Source organism: Lampetra fluviatilis, chromosome 63, assembly GCF_964198595.1.
Source record: "Lampetra fluviatilis chromosome 63, kcLamFluv1.1, whole genome shotgun sequence".
Lineage (NCBI taxonomy): Eukaryota > Metazoa > Chordata > Hyperoartia > Petromyzontiformes > Petromyzontidae > Lampetra > Lampetra fluviatilis.
In genome coordinates this window covers 2,286,155-2,309,298 of record NC_136337.1, presented here as the reverse complement: position 1 = coordinate 2,309,298, position 23,144 = coordinate 2,286,155, and the positions used below count along the sequence as shown (strand labels likewise).

General features: G+C 48.0%; 1 protein-coding gene across 1 annotated transcript; it reads right to left on the bottom strand.

Moving 5' to 3' along the window:
* Window positions 1-12,470: 12,470 nt before the first annotated feature.
* On the bottom strand, window positions 12,471-22,182 carry SNRPB (small nuclear ribonucleoprotein polypeptides B and B1). Its single transcript, XM_078882077.1, has 7 exons — window positions 22,036-22,182; window positions 19,494-19,645; window positions 17,660-17,771; window positions 16,548-16,700; window positions 15,285-15,414; window positions 14,466-14,588; window positions 12,471-12,970 (listed from the first exon to the last, which is right to left on the bottom strand). Exons 1-7 carry the CDS (start codon window positions 22,036-22,038, stop codon window positions 12,936-12,938), a joined length of 708 nt encoding a protein of 235 aa, XP_078738203.1. The 5' UTR covers window positions 22,039-22,182; the 3' UTR covers window positions 12,471-12,935.
* Between the last annotated feature and the right edge of the window lie 962 nt (window positions 22,183-23,144).

The window sequence follows — 23,144 nt, the reverse complement described above, 5'->3', positions numbered from 1 at the left end:
CTTACACCACTACACCACGCCCCTTACACCACTACACCACGCCCCTTACACCACTACACCACGCCCCTTACACCACTACATCACGCCCCTTACACCTCTACACCACGCCCCTTACACCTCTACACCACGCCCCTTACACCACTACACCACGCCCCTTACACCTCTACACCACGCCCCTTACACCTCTACACCACGCCCCTGACACCACTACACCACGCCCCTGACACCACTACACCACGCCCCTTACACCACTACACCACGCCCCTTACACCTCTACACCACGCCCCTTACACCTCTACACCACGCCCCTGACACCACTACACCACGCCCCTTACACCACTACACCACGCCCCTTACACCACTACACCACGCCCCTTACACCTCTACACCACGCCCCTTACACCTCTACACCACGCCCCTTACACCTCTACACCACGCCTCTTACACCTCTACACCACGCCCCTTACACCTCTACACCACGCCTCTTACACCTCTACACCACGCCTCTTACACCTCTACACCACGCCCCTTACACCTCTACACCACGCCCCTTACACCTCTACACCACGCCCCTTACACCTCTACACCACGCCCCTTACACCTCTACACCACGCCCCTTACACCTCTACACCACGCCCCTTACACCACTACACCACGCCCCTTACACCTCTACACCACGCCCCTTACACCACTACACCACGCCCCTTACACCTCTACACCACGCCCCTTACACCTCTACACCACGCCCCTTACACCTCTACACCACGCCCCTTACACCACTACACCACGCCCCTTACACCACTACACCACGCCCCTTACACCTCTACACCACGCCCCTTACACCACTACACCACGCCCCTTACACCTCTACACCACGCCCCTTACACCTCTACACCACGCCCCTTACACCACTACACCACGCCCCTTACACCACTACACCACGCCCCTTACACCTCTACACCACGCCCCTTACACCACTACACCACGCCCCTTACACCACTACACCACGCCCCTTACACCTCTACACCACGCCCCTTACACCACTACACCACGCCCCTTACACCTCTACACCACGCCCCTTACACCACACTACACACCACACATACCACACACCACACCACACACTACACACCACACACTACACACCACACACTACACACCACACATACTACACACTACACACCACACCACACACCACACACACACTACACACCACACTACACACCACACCACACACCACACACACCACAACCCACACACCACAACACACACACTACACACCACACACACAAACCCCACACCACACCACACCACACACCACACCACACACCACATACACCACCACACACTACACACCACACCACACACCACACTACACACCACACCACACACTACACACACACACCACACACCACACACCACACTACACACCACACCACACACCACACCCCACACCACACACCACCACACCACACACCACACTACACTACACACACCACACACCACACCACACTACACCACACCACACACCACACTACACACCACACACACACCACACACACATACCACACACACCACACCACACACCACACCGCTACGATGACAGACCAGCGGTGGTCACGTGACTCAGATCTCAGCGACGCCGCTGGGAGTCTCAGTTCGAGTCCAGTGCCCGCGACTAAACCCGCGTCTCAAGGGCGGTGAGTCCATGGACTCAGCCCGGCCGACGGTGGCTTTAAAAAAACACCAAAGTTTCGATTTAAAGCTTTCGTGACTGCAGGGATTCATCTTCTTGGTTCTTTCGGTAAAGTCACGTAGAATGGAAATAATAAAATAATAAAAATAAAACATACTTTATATTTAAAGCTTTCGTGACTGCAGGGATTCATCTTCTTGGTTCTTTCGGTAAAGTCACGTAGAATGGAAATAATAAAATAATAAAAATAAAACATACTTTATATTTAAAGCTTTCGTGACTGCAGGGATTCATCTTCTTGGTTCTTTCGGTAAAGTCACGTAGAATGGAAATAATAAAATAATAAAAATAAAACATACTTTATATTTAAAGCTTTCGTGACTGCAGGGATTCATCTTCTTGGTTCTTTCGGTAAAGTCACGTAGAATGGAAATAATAAAATAATAAAAATAAAACATACTTTATATTTATATTTAAAGCTTTCGTGACTGCAGGGATTCATCTTCTTGGTTCTTTCGGTAAAGTCACGTAGAATGGAAATAATAAAATAATAAAAATAAAACATAATAAACGAATTCTCACGACGTTTCGGCCACAACGCAAGCAGCCGTCCTCAGGTGAAGAACAGGTCTGTCGAGACGACAGAGTCTGAATGACACACCCCAGGCTTGGAGCGTCTATTTAAGCTGGGAGAATGAGGAGGAAGAGCGCCTTGACAAAATAATTTGCATATCCAGAGGAATTTTAGCATATTTATGGGAAATGCAGAAGAAAAACCAAAGTAATAAGCTCCGTGAAACAAAACAAACAATGAAACGGTACTGAGAATTGATTTCATTCACGTGGCAAAATTACGGCTCTACGAATTCAATACCGACTTGGCGAACACTAGCCACACCGACTTGGGCACACGAGCAAAGATCCCCCGTGTAGCCTGTGACAGGCTGGAGGGGCAAGTGCCGTTAGCGAGCAGCACCTATGAAGGCCGGAACGGCACACGAGGGGGTGGGTGGCCAGCACCACGCCCGACCGCCTTTGTCTCCCCAGTGGCCATGTTTACTACACACCGCACCAGGTACTCGTTTGAGGCTGAGTCGACCTAGGGGAGGCCTAGGGCGGGTTCAGATGATCGTCACTGGTGGTGGCCGTGAGCAAAAATCGAACTCGGGTCGCCGGGTTCGTAGCGCAGCGCAGCGCTGACCACTACACACACACCACACACACACACACAACACACACACAACACACACACAACACACACACACACCACACAAACACACAACACACACACAACACACACACAAACACCACACACACACCACACACACACACCACACACACACACACAACACACACACACACACACCACACACACACCACACACACACACCACACACATACCACACACACACCACACACACACACACACCACCACTCCCCACGTACACACACACACAACACACAACACATACCACACACACCACACACCACACACACATCACACACACCACACCCACACCACACACACACACCACACACCACACCCCCACCACGGACACACACACCACACACACACACCACACACACAACACACACCACACCCACACCACACACACACACCACACACACAACACACACCCACACCACACACACACCACACACACACACCACACACACACCATACACACCACACACACCACACACACCACGCAGACACTCATACATCCGTGTAGACTTCTAACAATCCACACGGGAGCGAGCGAACGACCAATGCACATCACTATACGTGCCCTCGGCAGCCATGCTTGTGGTTGTTACGTCACAAACATTATGCTCACGTGACAGAGCCCCGCCCCCACCACACACACCGCGTGGATCGGAGGTCAACGTGTGAAGGGATCTCAGGGGGTAGCTCTTTGGCGTCTGCTTTCGCGGGCCGTTTCTCTTAGGGCAGGGCGGCGTGACGCCGACATGCGGGGAGAGTAGCGAGCTGTAGAGTCTTCCTCGGATGAAGTAAAAACAATTAGAATGCGATTTTTTTTTAAAAAAGCAGGGAGGAAAAATCGTGCAACACGCATTGGATTCTCGAAAGCTCTCCCACGTTGTGTTTAAACTCGCTAATGATTTATTGCTGGACATTGACAAGAGATGCTCCATTTAATGAATACAAGAGACAAGCCAAGACACTAAAACACATTCCTGCGGAGGGAGCTGGTAGGAACGTTGGGTTGCTCGGTCAATGGCCTGCAGGGTCAACGGCGGCGTGGTGTATTCCGCAAATATGCCCGACTGTGAGGGCGGGCACAAGCCGGCGTGAGTAGGTTAAACGTTGAGTTTTATAAGGGCACCACGGGGTGTCCAGGCCCTCCCCACCCAGCCCCACCCCTCCCTCCCAACCCAGCCCCTCCCCACCCTCCCCTCCCCACCCAGCTCCTCCCCACCCTCCCCATCCAGCCCCACCCTCCCCACCCAGCCCCTTCCCTCCCCACCCAGCCCCTCCCTCCCCACCCAGCCCCTCCCTGCACACAATAATCCCCTGTGGGCTGGTGTAACCAGGAGGTTCCTACCAGTATAAGGAATAAACTATGTACTTGTATATACATAATATTTTTTAGCCTTTTGTTTCATAATAAATATTATTTATTCAACCCTTTTACTGATTTTTAAAGTGTTACATGAACAGGACAGGTGACATATTATCATGTAAAGCAACCATAAACACATAAAAGACCTGGGTTTACAATTTATGAGTAAAACTCTGCTATCTACACAATATACATAGACGTAAAATGTAAAAAACTTAAATATCTTGGGAACAGTAGCCAATCAGTTGTTTTCATGGTCATATTTGAATTCAGCACGTAAAAATCCATAATAATCAGCACATTTCATCTCTGAAGCAGACGACGTCTAGAACATTGGAGACCAGTGTTATACTGGTAGGAACCTCTGGTTACACCAGCCCACAGGGGATTATTGTGTCCGTCCGTCCGTCGTGCAGGGAGGGGCTTGGTGGGGAGGGGATGGGGGTGGGAGGGTGGGGCTGGGTGGGGAGGGGCTGGTCACCCCGTGGTGCCCTTGTAAAACTCAACGTTTAACCTACTCACGCCGGCTTGTGCCCGCCCTCACAGTCGGGCATATTTGCGGAATACACCACGCCGCCGTTGACCCTGGCCATTGACCGAGCAACCCAACGTTCCTACCAGCTCCCTCCGCAGGAATGTGTAATTAGCGATAATACATTAAATAACATTATCGCCCGAGCCTAACTCCGTTGAGCGCTGGTTTATTGCGTCTTTAAACGTTTGTCTAACTCTTTGAAAACTTTGCAGATCACAATAATAATAACCACAACAACCACCGCCTTTAGCCACTCATTGGCGGTGATGTTACCACGGCGCTTGTGCCAGGCTAGGTGCACCTTGAGATCACGACAAGTGTCGAACACCCGCTGGCAGGAGGCCACGGGGACAGACCCAGCAGGCGCCACGGGTCGACTGACCGAGATGACTGGCTCATGGCACTACCTGTGCCCTCCTACTGCGCCAACTTGCTGTGCTTTAGCCACCCGGCGCTCCGCTCGTTGTTGTGAGCGTCGCTCCTCTGCCCTCCGTTGTTGCTGGAGGGCGACTGCCTCCAACTGCGCTGCAAAGTCACGTTTGTGGTGGGATGAAAGAGTGAGTGATTGCGGGCAGCTACCTGGGGCAGATTCCATTTCCTCGGGAGCGACGCGACTACCACTCATCCTCGCAGAGCCGTGGGGCTCTGTGACCCTCCCAATAGGCCTGTCACTTTTTCTCAATGCACACGTGTGCGATGATTCTTTAAAATTTCGATTTAAAGCTTTCGTGACTGCAGGGATTCATCTTCTTGGTTCGTTCGGTAAAGTCACGTAGAAGGGAAATGATAAAATAATAAAAATATAATAAAATAATTCTCACGACATTTCGGCCACAACGCAAGCAGCCGTCCTCAGGTGAAGAACAGGTCTGTCGGAAAGACAGCGTCTGCTGGAGGAAAATGTATATGTTGTAGGGATAATATATATTCATAATAAATGTTTTTTGGGTATACTTACGAGATCTAACCTATAAACCTTTCATCTTCTTGGTTCTTTCGGTAAAGTCACGTAGAAGGGAAGTAATAAAATAATACAAATAAAACATAATAAAATAATTCTCACGACGTTTCGGCCACAACGCAAGCAGCCGTCCTCAGGTGAAGAACAGGTCTGTCGAGAAGACAGCGTTGTGGCCGAAACGTCGTGAGAATTATTTTATTATGTTTTATTTTTATTATTTTATTACTTCCCTTCTACGTGACTTTACCGAAAGAACCAAGAAGATGAATCCCTGCAGTGACGAAAGCTCTAAATCGAAATCTATAAACCTTTATTATGAATAATATCGGGCGCGAAAGCCTCACGTGTTAAACATAATATGTGTGATGAAAAAACAATTGGGCCATGTAAAATTAAACTATGACTAAACAATTTTGTATTTTACCAGGTAAGGCCCGCTTGAGCTGGAGAGATTTGTATTTTTATATCAGAAGCGACCTGGGCCCAAATGATAGCCCAACAAAGTGGCTTCTCATCATATTCTTAGGTTTTTTCGGTAAAGTCACGTAGGTAAAACATCAAAATTAATGAAAATAAAATAAAACAAAAATCACGACGTTTCGGAGGCAACACAAGTCTCCGTCATCAGGTGGGACCGTCACAGCCGAATTAGCTTGATGCAGCTAATTCGGCTGTGACGGTCCCACCTGATGACGGAGACTTGTGTTGCCTCCGAAACGTCGTGATTTTTGTTTTATTTTATTTTCATTAATTTTGATGTTTTACCTACGTGACTTTACCGAAAAAACCTAAGAATATGAATCCTTGCAGTCACGAAAGCTTCAAATCTAGCTTCTCATCATCATCATCACGTCGATGTGCATGGTAGCCGATGTACTCTGAACGCGTGATGTTGACTTTAAATGTGGAGGGAGAAAAAAAAAAATCGGAGGATCCCGAAGAAAAATCCACGAGACCTCGATTCCGTTTTTCACATTCAGCCACAAAAGTCACATCGCGAAATTTACGATTAAAAAAAACATAATCTGAAATAATTGCAAGAGCCACTTTATATATATACATATATTTTTTTGTACGTAAATAGTTTAATTAGCAGACATGCAAATGTATTTGCAGACGGCTGGCCCAACCCGATTCTTGGAATTGCTTTGGGAAAAAAACACATCTGGATTATCGGAAGAGTTGAATCATCGCAACACGAGTTGCCATCCAGTAGAGGTCGCGGCGTGAGTTCCACCCTCCTGTCTTCATTTACCTGCTCTGCTCTTACTGGGAGGAACCACCTGGTTCCACCAGCCCACAGGGGATTATTGTGTCCGTCCGTCCGTCGTGCATCCAAAAATGGGAGGGGTGGGGCTGGGTGGAGAGGGGAGGGAGGGGTGGGGCTGGGTGGGGAGGGGCTGGTCACCCCGTGGTGCCCTTATAAAACTCAACGTTTAACCTACTCACGCCGGCTTGTGCCCGCCCTCACAGTCGGCCATATTTGCGGAATACACCACGCCGCCGTTGACCCTGGCCATTGACCGAGCAACCCAACGTTCCTACCAACTTTCAAGCTATCAATTCCGGTTCAGTGATTCTGTGCTTGCTCTATTACTATAGTACTATACTGCCTTAAAACTTTTATGAACGACCGGGTGTTTAAGGTTAGCGATTTGTCGTATTATCTGGCTGCATAGCAAATAAAAAATAACTTTACTCTGCAAGTTAAAAATGTGTGTTTTAATATTTACGTGTTGTTGGTTCAATTAGGGCCCCTTTAACACATTCCCGCAGAGGGAGCTGCTAGGAACGTTGGGTTGTTCGGTCAATGGCCTGCAGGGTCAACGGCGGCGTGGTGTATTCCGCAAATATGGCCGACTGTGAGGGTGGGCACAAGCCGGCGTGAGTAGGTTAAACTTTGAGTTTTATAAGGGCACCACGGGGTGACCAGCCCCTCCCCACCCCTCCCACCCAGCCCCTCCCCACCCAGCCCTTCCCTGCACGACGGACGGACACAATAATCCCCTGTGGGCTGGTGTAACCAGGAGGTTCCTACCAGTACAACATATTCTACACTAGCTTAGTCCGGCACTGGGTGGTGTGAAATCTCCCGTAAATAAAAAAAAAGTCTCGCTCGCTTTCTTTTTATTTTACTTGCACGCAACTCCGAACATCTGCAACTTTCTTTATCGTCGCCGATGGTCGTCTTGCGGAGGAAGCAAAAGAAGAAAAAAAACAACCGGCCACGACTCAAAGGGGCTGTGGGAAATCCCCACCACATTCTCGTGACAACGGTGCGGCCCAATTAACGTTTTGCAAAAAAATACAATAAAAATGTTCGTGTGCTCGCTGTATTTCCACGCCCGTTTCAAAACGGTTTCACGTTGGGCGACTTCAAGCCGGGCACGCATGCGAGCTGCCAACGTTTCGGGGCGGTTCAAGTTCAAGTATTAGGTATTGCCCTCTTCTTGGTTCTTTCGGTAAAGTCACGTAGAATGGATATAATAAAATAATAAAAATAAAACATAATAAAATACAATTCTCACGACGTTTTGGCCACAACGCAAGCAGCCGTCCTCAGGTGAAGAACAGGTCTGTCGAGAAGACAAAGTCTGAATGAGGACGGCTGCTCGCGTTGTGGCCGAAACGTCGTGAGAATTATTTTATTATGTTTTATTTTTATTATTTTATTATTTCCATTCTACGTGACTTTACCGAAAGAACCAAGAAGATGAATCCCTGCAGTCACGAAAGCTTTAAATCGAGAGGTATAGCCCTGTGAGCCATTCGGCTCTTGAATCGGGTGCAACCGCAACAAACAAAAAACACAAACATGAAAACATCTGAAAGTTAATATGACTAAGTGCAAACATAAAATCCAAGAAAAGACAGCAAAATATTGCAGAAAAAGCACCGTGTACACCAACGCTGTGTGCAGCAGTTTCATAAACGTGCATGCTATGCAGGAGGCTCGTGAAGGACGCTACTGGGCAGTTGGAGGCAGTCGCCCTCCAGCAACAACGGAGGGCGGAGGAGCGACGCTCACAACAGCGAGCGGAGCGCCGGGTGGCTAAAGCACAGCAAGTTGGCACAGTAGTGGGCACAGGTGGTGCATCAGCCAGTCATCTCAGTCATCTCAGTCAGTCGACCCGTGGCACCTGCTGGGTCTGCCCCGTGACCTCCTGCCAGCGGGCGTTCGACACTTCACGTGGCCTCAAGGTGCACTTGGCCTGGCACAAGCGCCGTGGTGACGTTCACAACGAGCGGACAGCCGGACGGCTAAGGGGCCGTCCATAAATGACGTCACGCGATTTTGAACGATTTTTGACCCCCCCCCTCGTTACAATAAGTCAGACCCCCCCTCAAATATGACGTCACAAAGCTCTGCCCCCCCCAAACCATATTTCCATTTTGAAAATAAAACATGCTTCATATCGCTTTAAACTATTGTCATTGTAGTGCGTATTTAATGTGGCGCTGCACTCTGTTGTAGGAGAAAACATTTATTAAAAAGTCTATTTAATTAAGTAGAACGTGTTGTCTATATTTATTGAAAGTTGCGCATTTTGATGTGACGTCACATTTCTCAACCCCCCCCCCTAGTTGCGTGACGTCATTTATGGACTTCCCCCCAATACGCAAGTTGGCACAGTAAGGGGGTACAGGTGGTGCATCTATCGGTTATCTCAAGTCAGCCGACCCATGGCACCTGGGTCTGTCCCGAGACCTCCCATCAGCGAGCCTAAGACACTTCACGTGGCCTCAAAGTGCACTTGGCCTGGCACAAGCGCCGTGGTGACCTCACCGTCACTTAGTGGCGAATATTGAAGTTAGCACCGTAGGGGGCACAGCTGGTTCATCGACCCGCCATATCAGCCAGCCAGCCCATGACACCTGCTGGGTCTGTTACGTGACCTCAACGTGCACCTGGGCCTAATACAGGCCAGGTGCCATTCACCACTTAGTGGCGAATGGCTGGTATTGGTAACACATTTGTGTGGAGAGAGCTGGTCGGAACGTTGGGTTGCTCGGTCAATGGCCAGGGTCAACGGCGGCGTGGTGTATTCCGCAAATATGCCCGACTGTGAAGGCGGGCACAAGCCGGCGTGAGTAGGTTAAACGTTGAGTTTTATAAGGGCACCACGGGGTGACCAGCCCCTCCCCACCCAGCCCCACCCCTCCCACCTAGCCCCACCCTCCCCACCCAGCCCCTCCCCACCCTTCCCATCGGGCACAAGCCGGCGTGAGTAGGTTAAACGTTGAGTTTTATAAGGGCACCACGGGGTGACCAGCCCCTCCCCACCCAGCCCCACCCCTCCCACCTAGCCCCACCCAGCCCCTCCCCACCCTTCCCATCGGGCACAAGCCGGCGTGAGTAGGTTAAACGTTCCTTGGGAGTGGGCAGGTAGGAACTTGGTTGGACAGCACGGCGTTCAGGGCGGGGGCAGTTGGATGAGTGGGCGTGTTGGCCCACCCCACCCTCCCCGACATCGTCAACCAATCGCATCGTAGCTCAGTGTTCGGTGGGGAGGTGCATGGGTGGGCGGAATTCCGGATATGCACGACAGACAAATAATCCCTGGTGGGCAGTGTGGAACCCGTTGTTCCTACCTGTAAAAACTAAAAGTTAGGGATTGCGAGCTCAACACGAAGCAATACGGCTTTCGCGACCAATATAATTCAGGTGTTTTGGGTTGTGATAATTTGGTTTGTGTATTTGTTACACGCTTTCTTTTAACTCACTCGGTCTGTTATTGTATCCTCCAACCTTGTACTCAATTTTAACCCACTTCCCAACATGGTATCGACTGCAAACTTGGTATACTTGTCATACGGATGACAATACTAGATTCTATCATAAAAAATATTTTTAAACTTTATTTACGTTATGTTTCAGCTTGGGTCTAATTATCCACGGTCAACAGACATTGGCTGCAATTGCCCACGGTCCCTTACGTTATGGCAAGCTTCGGGGCCACTTCTTGGGCGTTTTGCCATTACTAGTACATTTCATAAAAGCGTGTTTTATTAAGTTTGTTTTAAATATAACTTTTTTCTCGTTACGTCTGTTCGTTCTTTAGTTCCTGACTTGCCAAGCAGTCCGCGGGTTTTGTATTTTGTACCACGTGACAAACTGGCGAATTGATGTGCAGCATTGTGGGATGCAATCACACGAATGACGCTTTATAAAATGCAATTATAGATTGTGGAAATGTCGTTAAACCCACCACCACCCAACAATTAGTAAGGTCCGTCACGTAAAAACATTGCAATTCGTTATGAGTTCAGCCCAGCGGCCTCCGTTCGTTTCTCAATCTGCTTGTCCTGGCCAGGGTCGCGGCGGCAGCGTGTAGAGTCGTGGCGGTCCAGACCTCCTTAGCCTGGTCACAAAACTTCAGCACGACTACACTATTACACACTTCTACACTATTACACACTTCTACACTATTATACACATACCTCTTCCACAAGGACCAAAAAGATCTCCAAAATTCTAAACAAACGTAAGATCCAAGTCCGATTCAGTAGTGTATAAAATCCGTGATTTGATTCCATCTGTGAAGGATGTCGTTCCTGACTTACAGTATCCTGGAGTCTACAAATTGAGTTGCATTTGTGGTGATTGCTACATTGGAGAAACGAAACGTCATGTTTCTGATCGTGTCCGCGAACACAAGTCAGATCTGAAACACGGCAGAACTGATTCTTCGGCCGTTGCCGATCATTGCTACAACTCGGTGGGCTCTCATGAAATTGTATTTTCCGAGACCAAGGTTCTCTGCAAACCTCCTGGCTACCATCAAAGGTTTGTACACGAAGCCATACAAATATACAAACACAGACATAATTTCAACCGTGATGACGGTTATAAACTGAGTAATCATTGGAAAGATGTGATTAACCATGCAAAAAAGATTTAACTACACTTATTTGCCAATCTTATTTGACAGACAACCATTACTGTTTTACCATGTTTAGTGGTGGGCTCCCTGTTACAGGTAGTCACAAACCGCACCTCTCCATAACAAAGGCTCAGCCTTTGTTATGCATTCTATTCTTAGTCTTAAGCCTCACCTTACCATATTAATAAAAAGTATGCGGCCCTTGCCCCACCACCTTCTCCAACCATTATATAAACGCAGTGGTAACTCCTGCAATCTCTCATTCACTTGATACAGCTGTCGTGGCTGTGACGGTACCACCTGAAGACGGAAGCTTGTGTTGCCTCCGAAACGTCGTGATTTTTATTTTACTTTTTAATGTTTTTACCTACGTGACTTTACCGAAAAAAACCTAAGAATAAGGGAAATATTATTTTATTTCCCTTCTACGTGACATTACCAAAAGAACCAAGAATATGAATCCCTGCAGTCACAAAAGCTTCAAATCGAAATTTAAAAAGTATCGTCATTGCAAATGTCGTGGTTTTGCCCTCGTCAGTATTAGTAGTGACGTTACAAGCCATGAGGTCACATGACCACCACCTCACCTGGGAGGTCTTGGCCTGGGGGCCACAGGGGTGGAATTATCCTTGAGTGCTGTCGTTTTTTTGGGGAAGCCTTTTTCACATTGTTTTAGTTATTGTTCCCCCACGTCACAGAGACAAGTCAAGATATATGGCAGTAGATGCCTCAGACGTTGCTTGCAAAGTCGAAGAACTTGCCCGGGGGAGAAAACAACAACGCATGAAGAGTAACAGCTGAGACCAGGTTTTCCAGGACACACTTGTGATTTAATTTTTTAAAAAACTCGGGCCACGGGAACAAAATATAAAACTCGCAGGATCGCACGAGCCAACGGAGACAAGACAAACTTTTTGCGAGCCAGTAGCCCCACACAGAGCCAAACGCAGACGACTCAACGTTCAGGGGTAACGTCGCAGACGGCCAAGAAATTCTCAAAAGCGTCGTCCCCGCAGATCGCTTACAACAACATTGCCCCCGTAATTTTTTTGGAGCAAGAGGACGCGTTTTTTGTCCTCGGGCACAATGACATTTACCTCTCACCACTCGTCAGCTTGTCCGAAACGGAGCGAAAAGTTGCAATTGTGGTTACCCCCCCCCCCCCCATCATCTTTCACAGCCCACAAATCAACGACTTTCTTCTCACACCCGCCCAGCCCAACGCGGCTCTTTATATAAACAACAAGCAGGATTCTCTCCCTCCGCTGCATCCTTACGGCCGTGGAGGCCTCATGCCAGGCGGGGGCCCTGCAACAGAGAGAACGACGGGCACCACGTGCACAGTCAGCGGAGCGAGGCTCAGGGCCGCTCTCCTCACGCACACACAACAACAACATGTGGAAGAAAAAAATTAACCCGTAAAAACAAAGTTTTTCACTATAAATCCTTTATATGCGTGGCGGCTAGAGTCCTCTCGTCCTCTGGCTTGAGATGGCTGCCACCTATGGGTCAGATGATTGCCTGCCACCATTAAGCAATTGGTAATTAAATATTAAAAAAAAATTCCTAAAAAGTGTAAAGTTATGGAAAAAATTTTTCACGAAAATAAATTGTCCCGCAAAACAAGTCTGTGTGCAAAATGTCAGCTCGATTGGATCACGGGAAGTGGGGTAAAAAACGACCGAAAGATTTGCACGGTTGTAAGCGCGCAAGCAAGCAAGCGAACTTAATATAAAGGATTTAAAAAAACATCCAGTCGACTTCCAGGCCACAGTATTTCAGAATATGTGGTTGTCAAGCAGATGCCGAAATGTATTAACACGCTACTGCTATTGGTCGCAGTCAAATATTGCCTTGTAAGCTTTTAAACATAGTACGATGGCTTTACGTAGACTCCCATATGTTGTTATATCTGTGTGCCTCAATCACACGAATGTGACCACCCCCTACCAGTCTAACGGGAACAGTCGCTTATATCAGAACTGTGCTTGGACGAAAACAAGGCACATGATAGAGGAGGTTCCAAGTAAGGGGCCATCCATGTAGTACTTACGCATGGAGGGGGTTACCCAAATGCGTACGCTTGTGTATGGGGGGGGTCTACTGACAATGTACGCATAGGAAACGGGGGGGGGGGTGGAACCTGGATAATAATTTGTCTCCATTGGCCTTCAAATGAGTTAGTTCGGTGGTGGACTATATGTTTGCTTAAACACGTTAATGTTATTAATCCTTGATCGTTTCTGCATGGATTAAATATCAGCCGTTCTATAGGATTCGGGCAGGGAGGGGGCGTGCGTCACGCGTACGTACAGGGAGGGGGTCAAGTTGACAAGATTTTTGCGTACGTACAAAATGGATGGCCCCTAAAGGCTTTTCACATAACAGAGGCCATCAAGAGAACGGTGCGCCTCTCCCCCTCCACCCCGTGTGCTGCTAAAGGACCATTTGCCCAAGACTGTCACCTGTATTTTTATTTTCTAAGGCCGGTGTTATTGACCAATGTGCCGAGTCGCTGCGAGTCGCGCTCGTAACATCGCCGACATTGCAGCGTCAAATAGTTTGTGCTCGGACAACGGTGTGCTAAAATCAACCTTGTGTGTATATGTATATAGACAATTCGGTTTTAGGCAAATCGCCCTTGTTGTGTGTGCTCTTCACTCGGACTGGCACAGTCCAAAATATCAGCTCTTTAAAATACACAAGCTTAGAACGTGAAGTCATATACACCGTACAAAGGCATATTTTCACGAGGAAAATTCTGCCGGGCACTGGCCGCGTGTGCAAGGCATGGAAAACTCACCTCTCATGCCGGGCGGCGGGGGTCTCATTCCCGGGGGCATCATTCCCATGGGGCCCCGGCCGGGAGGCATGCCCATTGGAGGGCCCATGGGTGGACGCATGCCCATTGGGGGGCCCATCATCCCTGGGCACACATGCAGACAAGCCACGACAGGAACTGCTGGTTAGCAACGTGGGAAATAATTCCCCCTCCCACCACTAACGGGGGCAGAGTCACAAAATAATTTAACCGATGCGCTCGCATAAACAGGTCAGAAGTGAAACACTCGTTCGACGAATGTTGCACAGATTACTCGGCAATTTGTTAGTACGAGAACGGAAAAACTAATTTCACAGATTTAATAAAAATATTGATTTGAAGAGTTTTTTTTCCCAGCAATTTCTGCCGCGTCCCGTCGACTCGAACATTTTAAACAATGTCACATTTACAAGTGGCTGGCAGCTTGGTTCTCAGGGTAAAAAGAGGTCCTCACAGAGATCGGATAATACATGCTAAACTTAGGTCATCATTGAACTGGCTGCCGCCTATCAACGTCCAAATTCATCCGAAAGATTAAGAGAATTTAAAATCAACTCACTTTACGTAAATGCATTGTTGCCAAGCACTGCCTTGTTTGCAGTCTTGTATGTACGCAGCCAATCGTTCTATTACCAACCTCAAAGTCAAATGAGTACATCACTTTCACGAATCACCATTCTCACCAGGCGCGAGATCCAACGCGTGAAACAAAGAGCTCAACAATCGGTACAAAAACCGCCGATGCGTCGCTACACCGCTGGTCGGGAACCGGGCGTTTTATCTTCCACCGCCGTTACTCACCCATTGGGGGACCTCCACGCCCCATGGGCATGGGGCCTCCGCGCCCGCCAGGAGGTGGCGGGCCCGGGTACTGCTGTGGCGATCCGCTGATGGTGGGGCCCAGAATTCCGCGGCCCTGCGGGGTCATAACCTGGCACGCGCGCAACACGACGCATCGTCACAAAACACGTCGCGGGCGAGCCCTCGGCAAAAATAAGTTTACAGCAGAGGTCGCAATCGGATACCCGATACCCGGCTACCCGTACCCGGCCGGGTAGCCGTTTGCAACCCTGGTGCGGCCGGGTACGGGTAGGCCGTGAGTCACTGGTGAGTAACCGTTTGTCACTCATTTCCCAACGTCTTGTCTCTTCTCACAATTCAAGTTCCTAGAATCAACCCACCCGTGCCTGCAACATGGCTTCATCCCAGAGGTCGCAATCGGGTACGGGTAGCCGGGTATCGGGTACCCGTTTGCGACCCTGGTGCGGCCGGGTACGGGTAAGGAATCGAAAGAACCAAGAAGATGAATCAAAACCCATTTGCGACCTCTGGAATACAGGTAACCAACGCAAATAAATAGGGGCAGCTTCCGGGAAACGATGCTTCGATAAGATTTTAGTGTGCATTGCCGGGGCAAGTCCACCGACTTGTGATGCACGTTTCACTTTGAAAGATGCGGGTGATTGTGCGGCTAATGAGGAAGTGGCACTTTGCTCAGCCACTTCCTAGCACAAGCAGGTCGGATGTTAAATACTCGTTCTACGAATGTTGCAAAGATTACTCGGCAATTTGTTAGGTGAACGACAAAACCGAATTTCACCAAGAACACCGATTTCATAAAAATATTGATTTTAAGTTATTTTTCCATTCATTTCTTCTGCAGCCCACTGACAAAACATTTTAAACAATGTCACACATTCCCAAGTGGCTGGCAGCTTGGTTCTCAGGGTAAAAAGAGGTCCTCACAGAGATCGGATAATACATGCTAAACTTAGGTCATCATTGAACCAGCTGCCGCCCATCAACGTCCAAATTCATCCGAAACAGAGAATTTTAAACTAACTCTCACTTTACATAAATGCATTGTTGCCAAGCACTGCCTTGTTTGTACGCAGCAATTCCTTTTGCACCGTATGCAGCCAACCGTGCTATTGGCAACCTTAGTGAAATGAGCACATCACTTTCACGAATCACCATTCTCACAGGCGCAAGATCCGACGTGTGTGTGACGGACAATGTAAGGGACATAGGCGGCGTGACGGCAAACACCACGCGGCCGTTTACCTGCTGGGAAGGGCCTCCGACGCCACGCACCGGCCCGGCCAGGCCGGCGGGGGCCTGTGCCACGGGGGCACCAGCGGGGACGCCGCGCCCGGCCGCACGGCCCATGCCCGGCCCTCCCATCGCCCCGGGCACCGGTACGCGCGCGATGCCAGACTGCACACGCGGAACAACGCAGGAGGGGGGTACACCGGTCAACGCTGAGGCACACGCACACCCACAACATCATCGTCGTCGTCGACTGTGACAATTACCAGGGTAAAGTGGACTATACAGTCAACTCGAGATTGTCTGGGGAAATGGGTGGCCTGAACCAAACAAAAAACACAGAATACAAAACAAATTTAAGTTGAATGAAAAAGGAAACATACATTAGGCAATAGAAGTCAGCTTTTTGTACCTTCGTAGAATAGGGTTATTTCTAGATTTGAAGTTTTCGTGACTGCAATGATTATTTCGGTAAAGGCGTTTTCGCTGTGGTGGTTCCCACCTGATGAAGGACGCTTGTGTTGCGCCCGAAACGTCGATTTAATTTAGTCGTTTTCATTTTTTATTACATTTTATTATTTTCACCTACGTGACTTTCCCGAAAGAACCAAAGAGTATGAATAGGGCTATTGTAAGGTCAGAGAACAGGGATTCTATCGTTTTTCTGTAACGAGACACCACTACTGATGGTGGATGAGAGGTGCTTTTACAGTCCCTGCCCATTAAGACAGCCCTACGATTTAAATTGATCACAGACCACTTAATTTAATAGCTCAAAAATCCTTTATATGCGTGGCGGCTAGAGTCCTCTGGCTTGAGATGGCTGCCACCTATGGGTCAGATGATTACATTGCACCATTAAGCAATTGGTAATTAAATATAATATTTTTGTCCTAAAAAGTGAAAAATTTAGAAAAAAAAATTTCACGAACATTAATTGTCACGCACAACGAGTCTGTGTGGAAAATGTCAGCTCGATTGGATCACGGGAAGTGGGTTAAAAAACGACCGAAAGGTTTGCACGGTCGTAAGCAAGCAAGCGAACTTAATATAAAGGATTTAAAAAGCACATGTATTATTTTTTGTTGAAATGTGCAAAGTAGGGTCCCCTTTGAGAACAAACTCACATCTTTAGGTGGAGGCCCCTCCACCGTCATGGAGACCAGAGACTCTCCACGGAGCAGCACCAGACCCAGGACACGCTTCTCCTCACGCTCCCCAGCCTTGGAGTTCTTGGGCCTAGAAGCGGCGTGTCAGGACGAGCAAGCTCAGCAAACGCGACCGACCCGGACCACTTGGCACCCCAACCATCCCCAAACTCGGACAATGAAATTAGATGGGGGAAGGGGAGAGCGGAAAAAAATCCCAACTCAATATGGTTTGCGGCATCATTTATGCACGGGCGCAGACTTTTACTACCAAACGATTTGACTTTAAAAAACGCATGTTTTTGGTGTTGTCTCAAGGTCCTCAGAGTAATCCTGCTTTGTACACAATGTTTCAACACGGAGGTTTTAGCCAAGGTCAATCATCACTGGACCTGAAACAACACTGGCATGCAAAGGGTGACTAAGAAAATCGTTGCACGTAAAGCAAGATTCTCAAGGCAAGCAGGCAAGTAACACTCACTCCCCCTCCTGGGGGACTTGCTTAATTGCTACGATTTAATAATAGATTTCTCCCCTCTATTCAATATCAACTCGCAATCAAAATTAAGAGACTGCTCTCCTCTGCTGCCCCTATTCCCTTCACCCATCCATTTGTGCCGTGGACTCTTACCAATTATTTTTAATATCATTTGCATCTGACGAGCCAAATTATTCTCCTTTCCTGCCAGGGCCTCTGCGCTGTTCGTTGCGTGCCGTTGCCCGTCTATGTGTGCTCCGCAACCGGGACAGACTTGTACGTGCGCTCGTAGCGAGTGTAACACACCAGTGATATTTGACACCGAGTGCTATGGGATCACAGAAGCCAGTCAAAGCCACAACCAGTAAATGTTTTAAAAGACGACGGATAAAAGCAAAGTTAAAATTTGGAAAGAGCCCTTCCAGAGGTCATTAGACATGCAACTGGGCATGCCTGGACAGGCCCACACAGGCAACTGGGTATGCCTGGGACGGTGACCAGTCAGTCGTTGTCCAATCGCACAAGCAGGATGAACCAGACAAGTTAATAATTGTGAAGGACCAGCTGGGATTCCTCGTTTCAACTCTTGATGCGTTTCCGCTGTGAAGCGTAGGGAATGCTTGGGGAAAGAGAAGAATGCCCACCACTGTGCCCAACCCAGAACTCCACATCTGGGATGACGAACCCAGTCCACCCACAAGGGGATATGAAATCCCAAACTTATAAGACGAGCACTACGCCATCAGACAAGCAACTCGTCATTTAAAGTGGATTACGTTCTATGATACACGCATCACCTTCGTGGGAGAAAGAATAGATTAAATGACTCCGTGTTTGTGCCCAGTGCAGCCACCGATTAATGAAGACCTCCAAGCCATCGTCAATTCATGGTTCCGCCAGAGAAACCACCGAGTTTCTTGCACCAACGCCAATTGTCGCTTCAACATCCACCACAGCTGCCACTCCCAGTAATGTGTCTCGCCCAAGGGCTAACAAGGACTGCCCAAGCCAACTTAAATACATTTTAAAAAACCGTAAACAAAATATTTTCTTCAATCGAAACACTCCCACCCACCAACTCGTGACAATTTTCAAGAACCGCAAGGAGGCAAGAGTTGTCACATGTCTATTGGCCAACCACAGCCGCCTGCAGCCAAGACTACGGTGGACGGCTGCTTGCGTTGTGGCCGAAACGTCGTGAGAATTATTTTATTATGTTTTATTTTTATTATTTTATTACTTCCCTTCCACGTGACTTTACCGAAAGAATCAAGAAGAAGAAGACTACGGTGGGCGAGAAAATACAACCAGACAACAACGCGGCGAGTCTCACACCTTATCTTCCTGAACTCGTCACAGTCGCACAGGATGAGGTTCATGTGTTTGTCGAACGCCTTGAAAGTGCCGATGAAGATGCGCCCGTCCTGCAGGGTGCAGCGCATCCTGTAGTCGATGTGCTGCAGCATCTTGCTGCTGCGTCCCACCGTCTTAAGAGGGGCCAGGCACAAACAGAACGAGCAAGGCGCACGGTGTTAACAGTAAACACGCGTGGATAACGAAACGCTTTCAACTAAATCCAGCCAAACACACCCCGTCGTTCGTGCACCGTCCATCTTCATAAACATCCGTCTGCGTTAATGACCACAAGAACACAATGATAGTACTGGGTCCGACAACGTGCACTTGTACGCGTACGGCCCTTCTGTCAATTCACTGATGGATGAAAAGCCTCCACACAGTACAGGGTACAAATGGGGATTCGCTCCACTGCCCTCTGCTGCTCACAACCTAACCCTGCAGCAGCACACGTTTAAACAAAAATGTATAAATTTCGATTTAAAGCTTTCGTGACTGCAGGGATTCATCTTCTTGGTTCTTTCGGTAAAGTCACGTAGAAGGGAAATAATAAAATTAAAACTTCATAAAATACAATTCTCACGACGTTTCGGCCACAACGCATGCAGCCGTCCCCAGGTGAAGAACTGTTCTTCACCTGAGGACGGCTGCTTGCGTTGAAGAACTGTTCTTCACCCGAGGACGGCTGCTTGCGTTGTGGCCGAAACGTCGTGAGAATTATTTTATTATGTTTAATTTTTATTATTTTATTATTTCCCTTCTACGTGACTTTACCGAAAGAACCAAGAAGAAAAAAATGTATGTATGCATGCACTATGCAAGCGCAGTCACATTGTTGTTAGCTTCCGCGATCCATTATTTGGCCATATTCCTCTGGACCGCTGTTACACAAAAAAAAACTAACGCGGATTTAATGCAACGTCGCACATCTGCGAGTGGCTTGGTCAGCATGGTTCTCAGGTTAACCTTACAAGTCGTCACCGTGATCGGATAATACATGCCAAATTTAAGTCATCATTGAACCAGCTGCCGCCCTGTGCTCCAATGAAGGTGGCATTAGCAAGCAACGCGCCTATAAATCAAATGTAGATAACAGAATAACAATAGGTTTGACCCTTTATGGCAATAAAACTGGTGTTAAGACGTTCAAACGGCAAATAGAAACCATTTGCAAGGAATCACGTCTGCATTAACCACACGCAACTTGTGTTGAACATGTGAACAAACATGCTCTGATAATTATCGATACAATGTCTTTGAAACTGATTGGCCTTCTGTATGATCTGGTATCACCAGTGTCAGACCAAAGAACACCACAAGGCGAACACAAATACAATCAATACACGTGTCACATGTTTGGGGTGAGCAGCTACAAAACGGGCCTTTTTTCCAGTATCAAAGTATGAAAATCAGTTTAAAAGACGATGCATATATGATCAGTGCATGCTTCTATTTGGCGTTTGACCATCTTAACACCTGTTTTATTTCCAGAAAGGGTAAAGACCTATTCTTATTTTTTCATATCTTGATACTGGCAAAAAGGTACATTTTTTACAGAATAGTTTGGCCTTTTTTACAGAATAGTTTTCGCGAATATTGGTAAAAGTCAAAGACTGTACACGATATCGTAATCAATCGGCATGGGTTTTCGCCTCGTCTCTGGCACTAATCAACGCGGTACACATAACCACGCCGTATTCCGATAGCTTCCAATGCTCTCCTACACTACATCGCCTGATCGTAGCGAAGCAGGATTTTTTATTGAGCCTCCATAACGCTCCGATGGGTAACCAACGCCGTTTTAGGCCACGTCGTTTAAATTGCTGGGGGGGGGGGGGAGGGGGTAGCAACACCAATTATTCGTTGCATCTTTTTGCTTCACCATCCCTCGTGGTGGTGGCGGTGAGGATTTAGCAGTGAATTGACAAAGGCGGCAGCGGCAGGCGTTGTTTTAAACGAGCTCGGGGATTTTTTGTAACAAAAAAAATCGGAGAAAATTGGCGCCATCACGCGCTTTGTACAAGTGCCATCGCCCGCAACGTTCCAACACCATTTTACGACGCCCAGTTCTTCATCGACGACGTTAAAAATGCAGCGTTCAAGTGCTAAACCCTGTCCGAATTTATCGATTTAAATAAAACTTTCAACACAACGGTGCCCCCATTCATTGGGGAAGCATCGCTTAAAAAGCCTGAATTAGGCCCAAGCAATACGAGCCAACGATAGTTTAAACAAAAAACCCCGCGGTTTTACAAATGCCAAAGGTATAAAACCTCCGCAACGCGTAGACGCAAGTTGTTTAAAATCTTTGAACATCTTAAAAAAATGGAGAAAGCGCGCGACACGGATCACCGCATCATTTAAAGTCGCGGCCGCATTCGCTAAGCCCGGGACGTTAGGCCTAGCTTCGTGCTATCATCGCCTTCTGTGCGGCGGGGAGAGGCGCGGCAAATCGACGGCGCGAAATAACAGCGCCGAACGGCAGCGCACAACGGCGGCGATGCGAAGAGCCGCCTCTCACCATGGTGGCGGTGCGGATGGCGCCCCGCGAGCGCGGATTCTTCCTCGATGAGAGTCGCGGGCGAATGAGGCAAAGCCCGGGCAGGGGACGCGCCTCTAATGGCGCCGGCTCTTCGCTGTTGCCCCCGGGCAGCCGCGCGCAGGATTGTGGGAGGAGGGCGGGAACTTAATTGGTTCCCGGAGGTTTGACGTCACGCACTGCATGACGTCATGTTAGCGGTACAGCTTTAGCGAAAGAACCAAGAATATGGGGATATTTTGATTTAAAGCTTTCGTGACTGCAGGGATTCATCTTCTTGGTTCTTTCGGTAAAGTCACGTAGAAGGGAAATAATAAAATAATAAAATATAAAACAATAAACAAATATTGGTACAGCTTTTTTTGGTTAACTGCGTTTTGACTCTTGCGACAAATGCATTTATGGATATCATATTCTTCTGTCCGTGGGAAAGGCGAGGGAGAAATGCTTTTTTTCCTGAAGACGACCACTTGTGTTGCAATCTAAACGTCGTAATTTTTTGTTTGTTATTTTTAGTCTTTGAACCTATCTATTTACGTGACTTTACCGAAAGACCCAAGAATATGAATTCCTGCAGTCACGAAAGCTTTAAGTCAAGATTTATGGATATCGTCTCGGCTCTTGTGACGCGTCACGCTGTATTCATTTTTTTAGTGGATGTAACTGTATTTGATTTCTGTTATTACAAAAAATTACCAGTTTTTTTAAGTTAATAATGTTCAGAAACAATCAAAGCCCATGATTAATTTATAATGTTTTGAATGGATTAATTTTCAATGTAAAATTGTTATTTTTTAATTTTCTATCTCCGTGACTTTACCGAAAGAACCAAAGAATAAGTCCAGTCCAGTAGCGCCATCCCGTGGCGAGCCAGGGGTATGGGCACCAATCCGCGTGTGATCCACCAACGCTCGCTGCTGCTGTTGCCGCCTCAACGTTTCGGGAAAAGACCCTTCTTCATATCACGTACTAATCTCCGCCAACCAATCAGCGATTTCCTTTCAAACGTACGCAGATCTTTAGCGCCAATCAGCGTCGTCGGTTCATCGTCGTTGCCCCCCCTCTCCCCCCACCCCCCTCATGTCGACCTA

Bases quoted from the DNA above. Each gene is read 5' to 3' on its own strand.
- SNRPB (XM_078882077.1), bottom strand. The intron at 15,415-16,547 runs GTAAACGGCCGC...CGCGCGTGCCAG, and splicing joins TCGGAGGCCCTTCCCAGCAG to GTTATGACCCCGCAGGGCCG. The intron at 14,589-15,284 runs GTGAGTAACGGC...ATGTGTGCCCAG, and splicing joins GCGTGGAGGTCCCCCAATGG to GGATGATGGGCCCCCCAATG.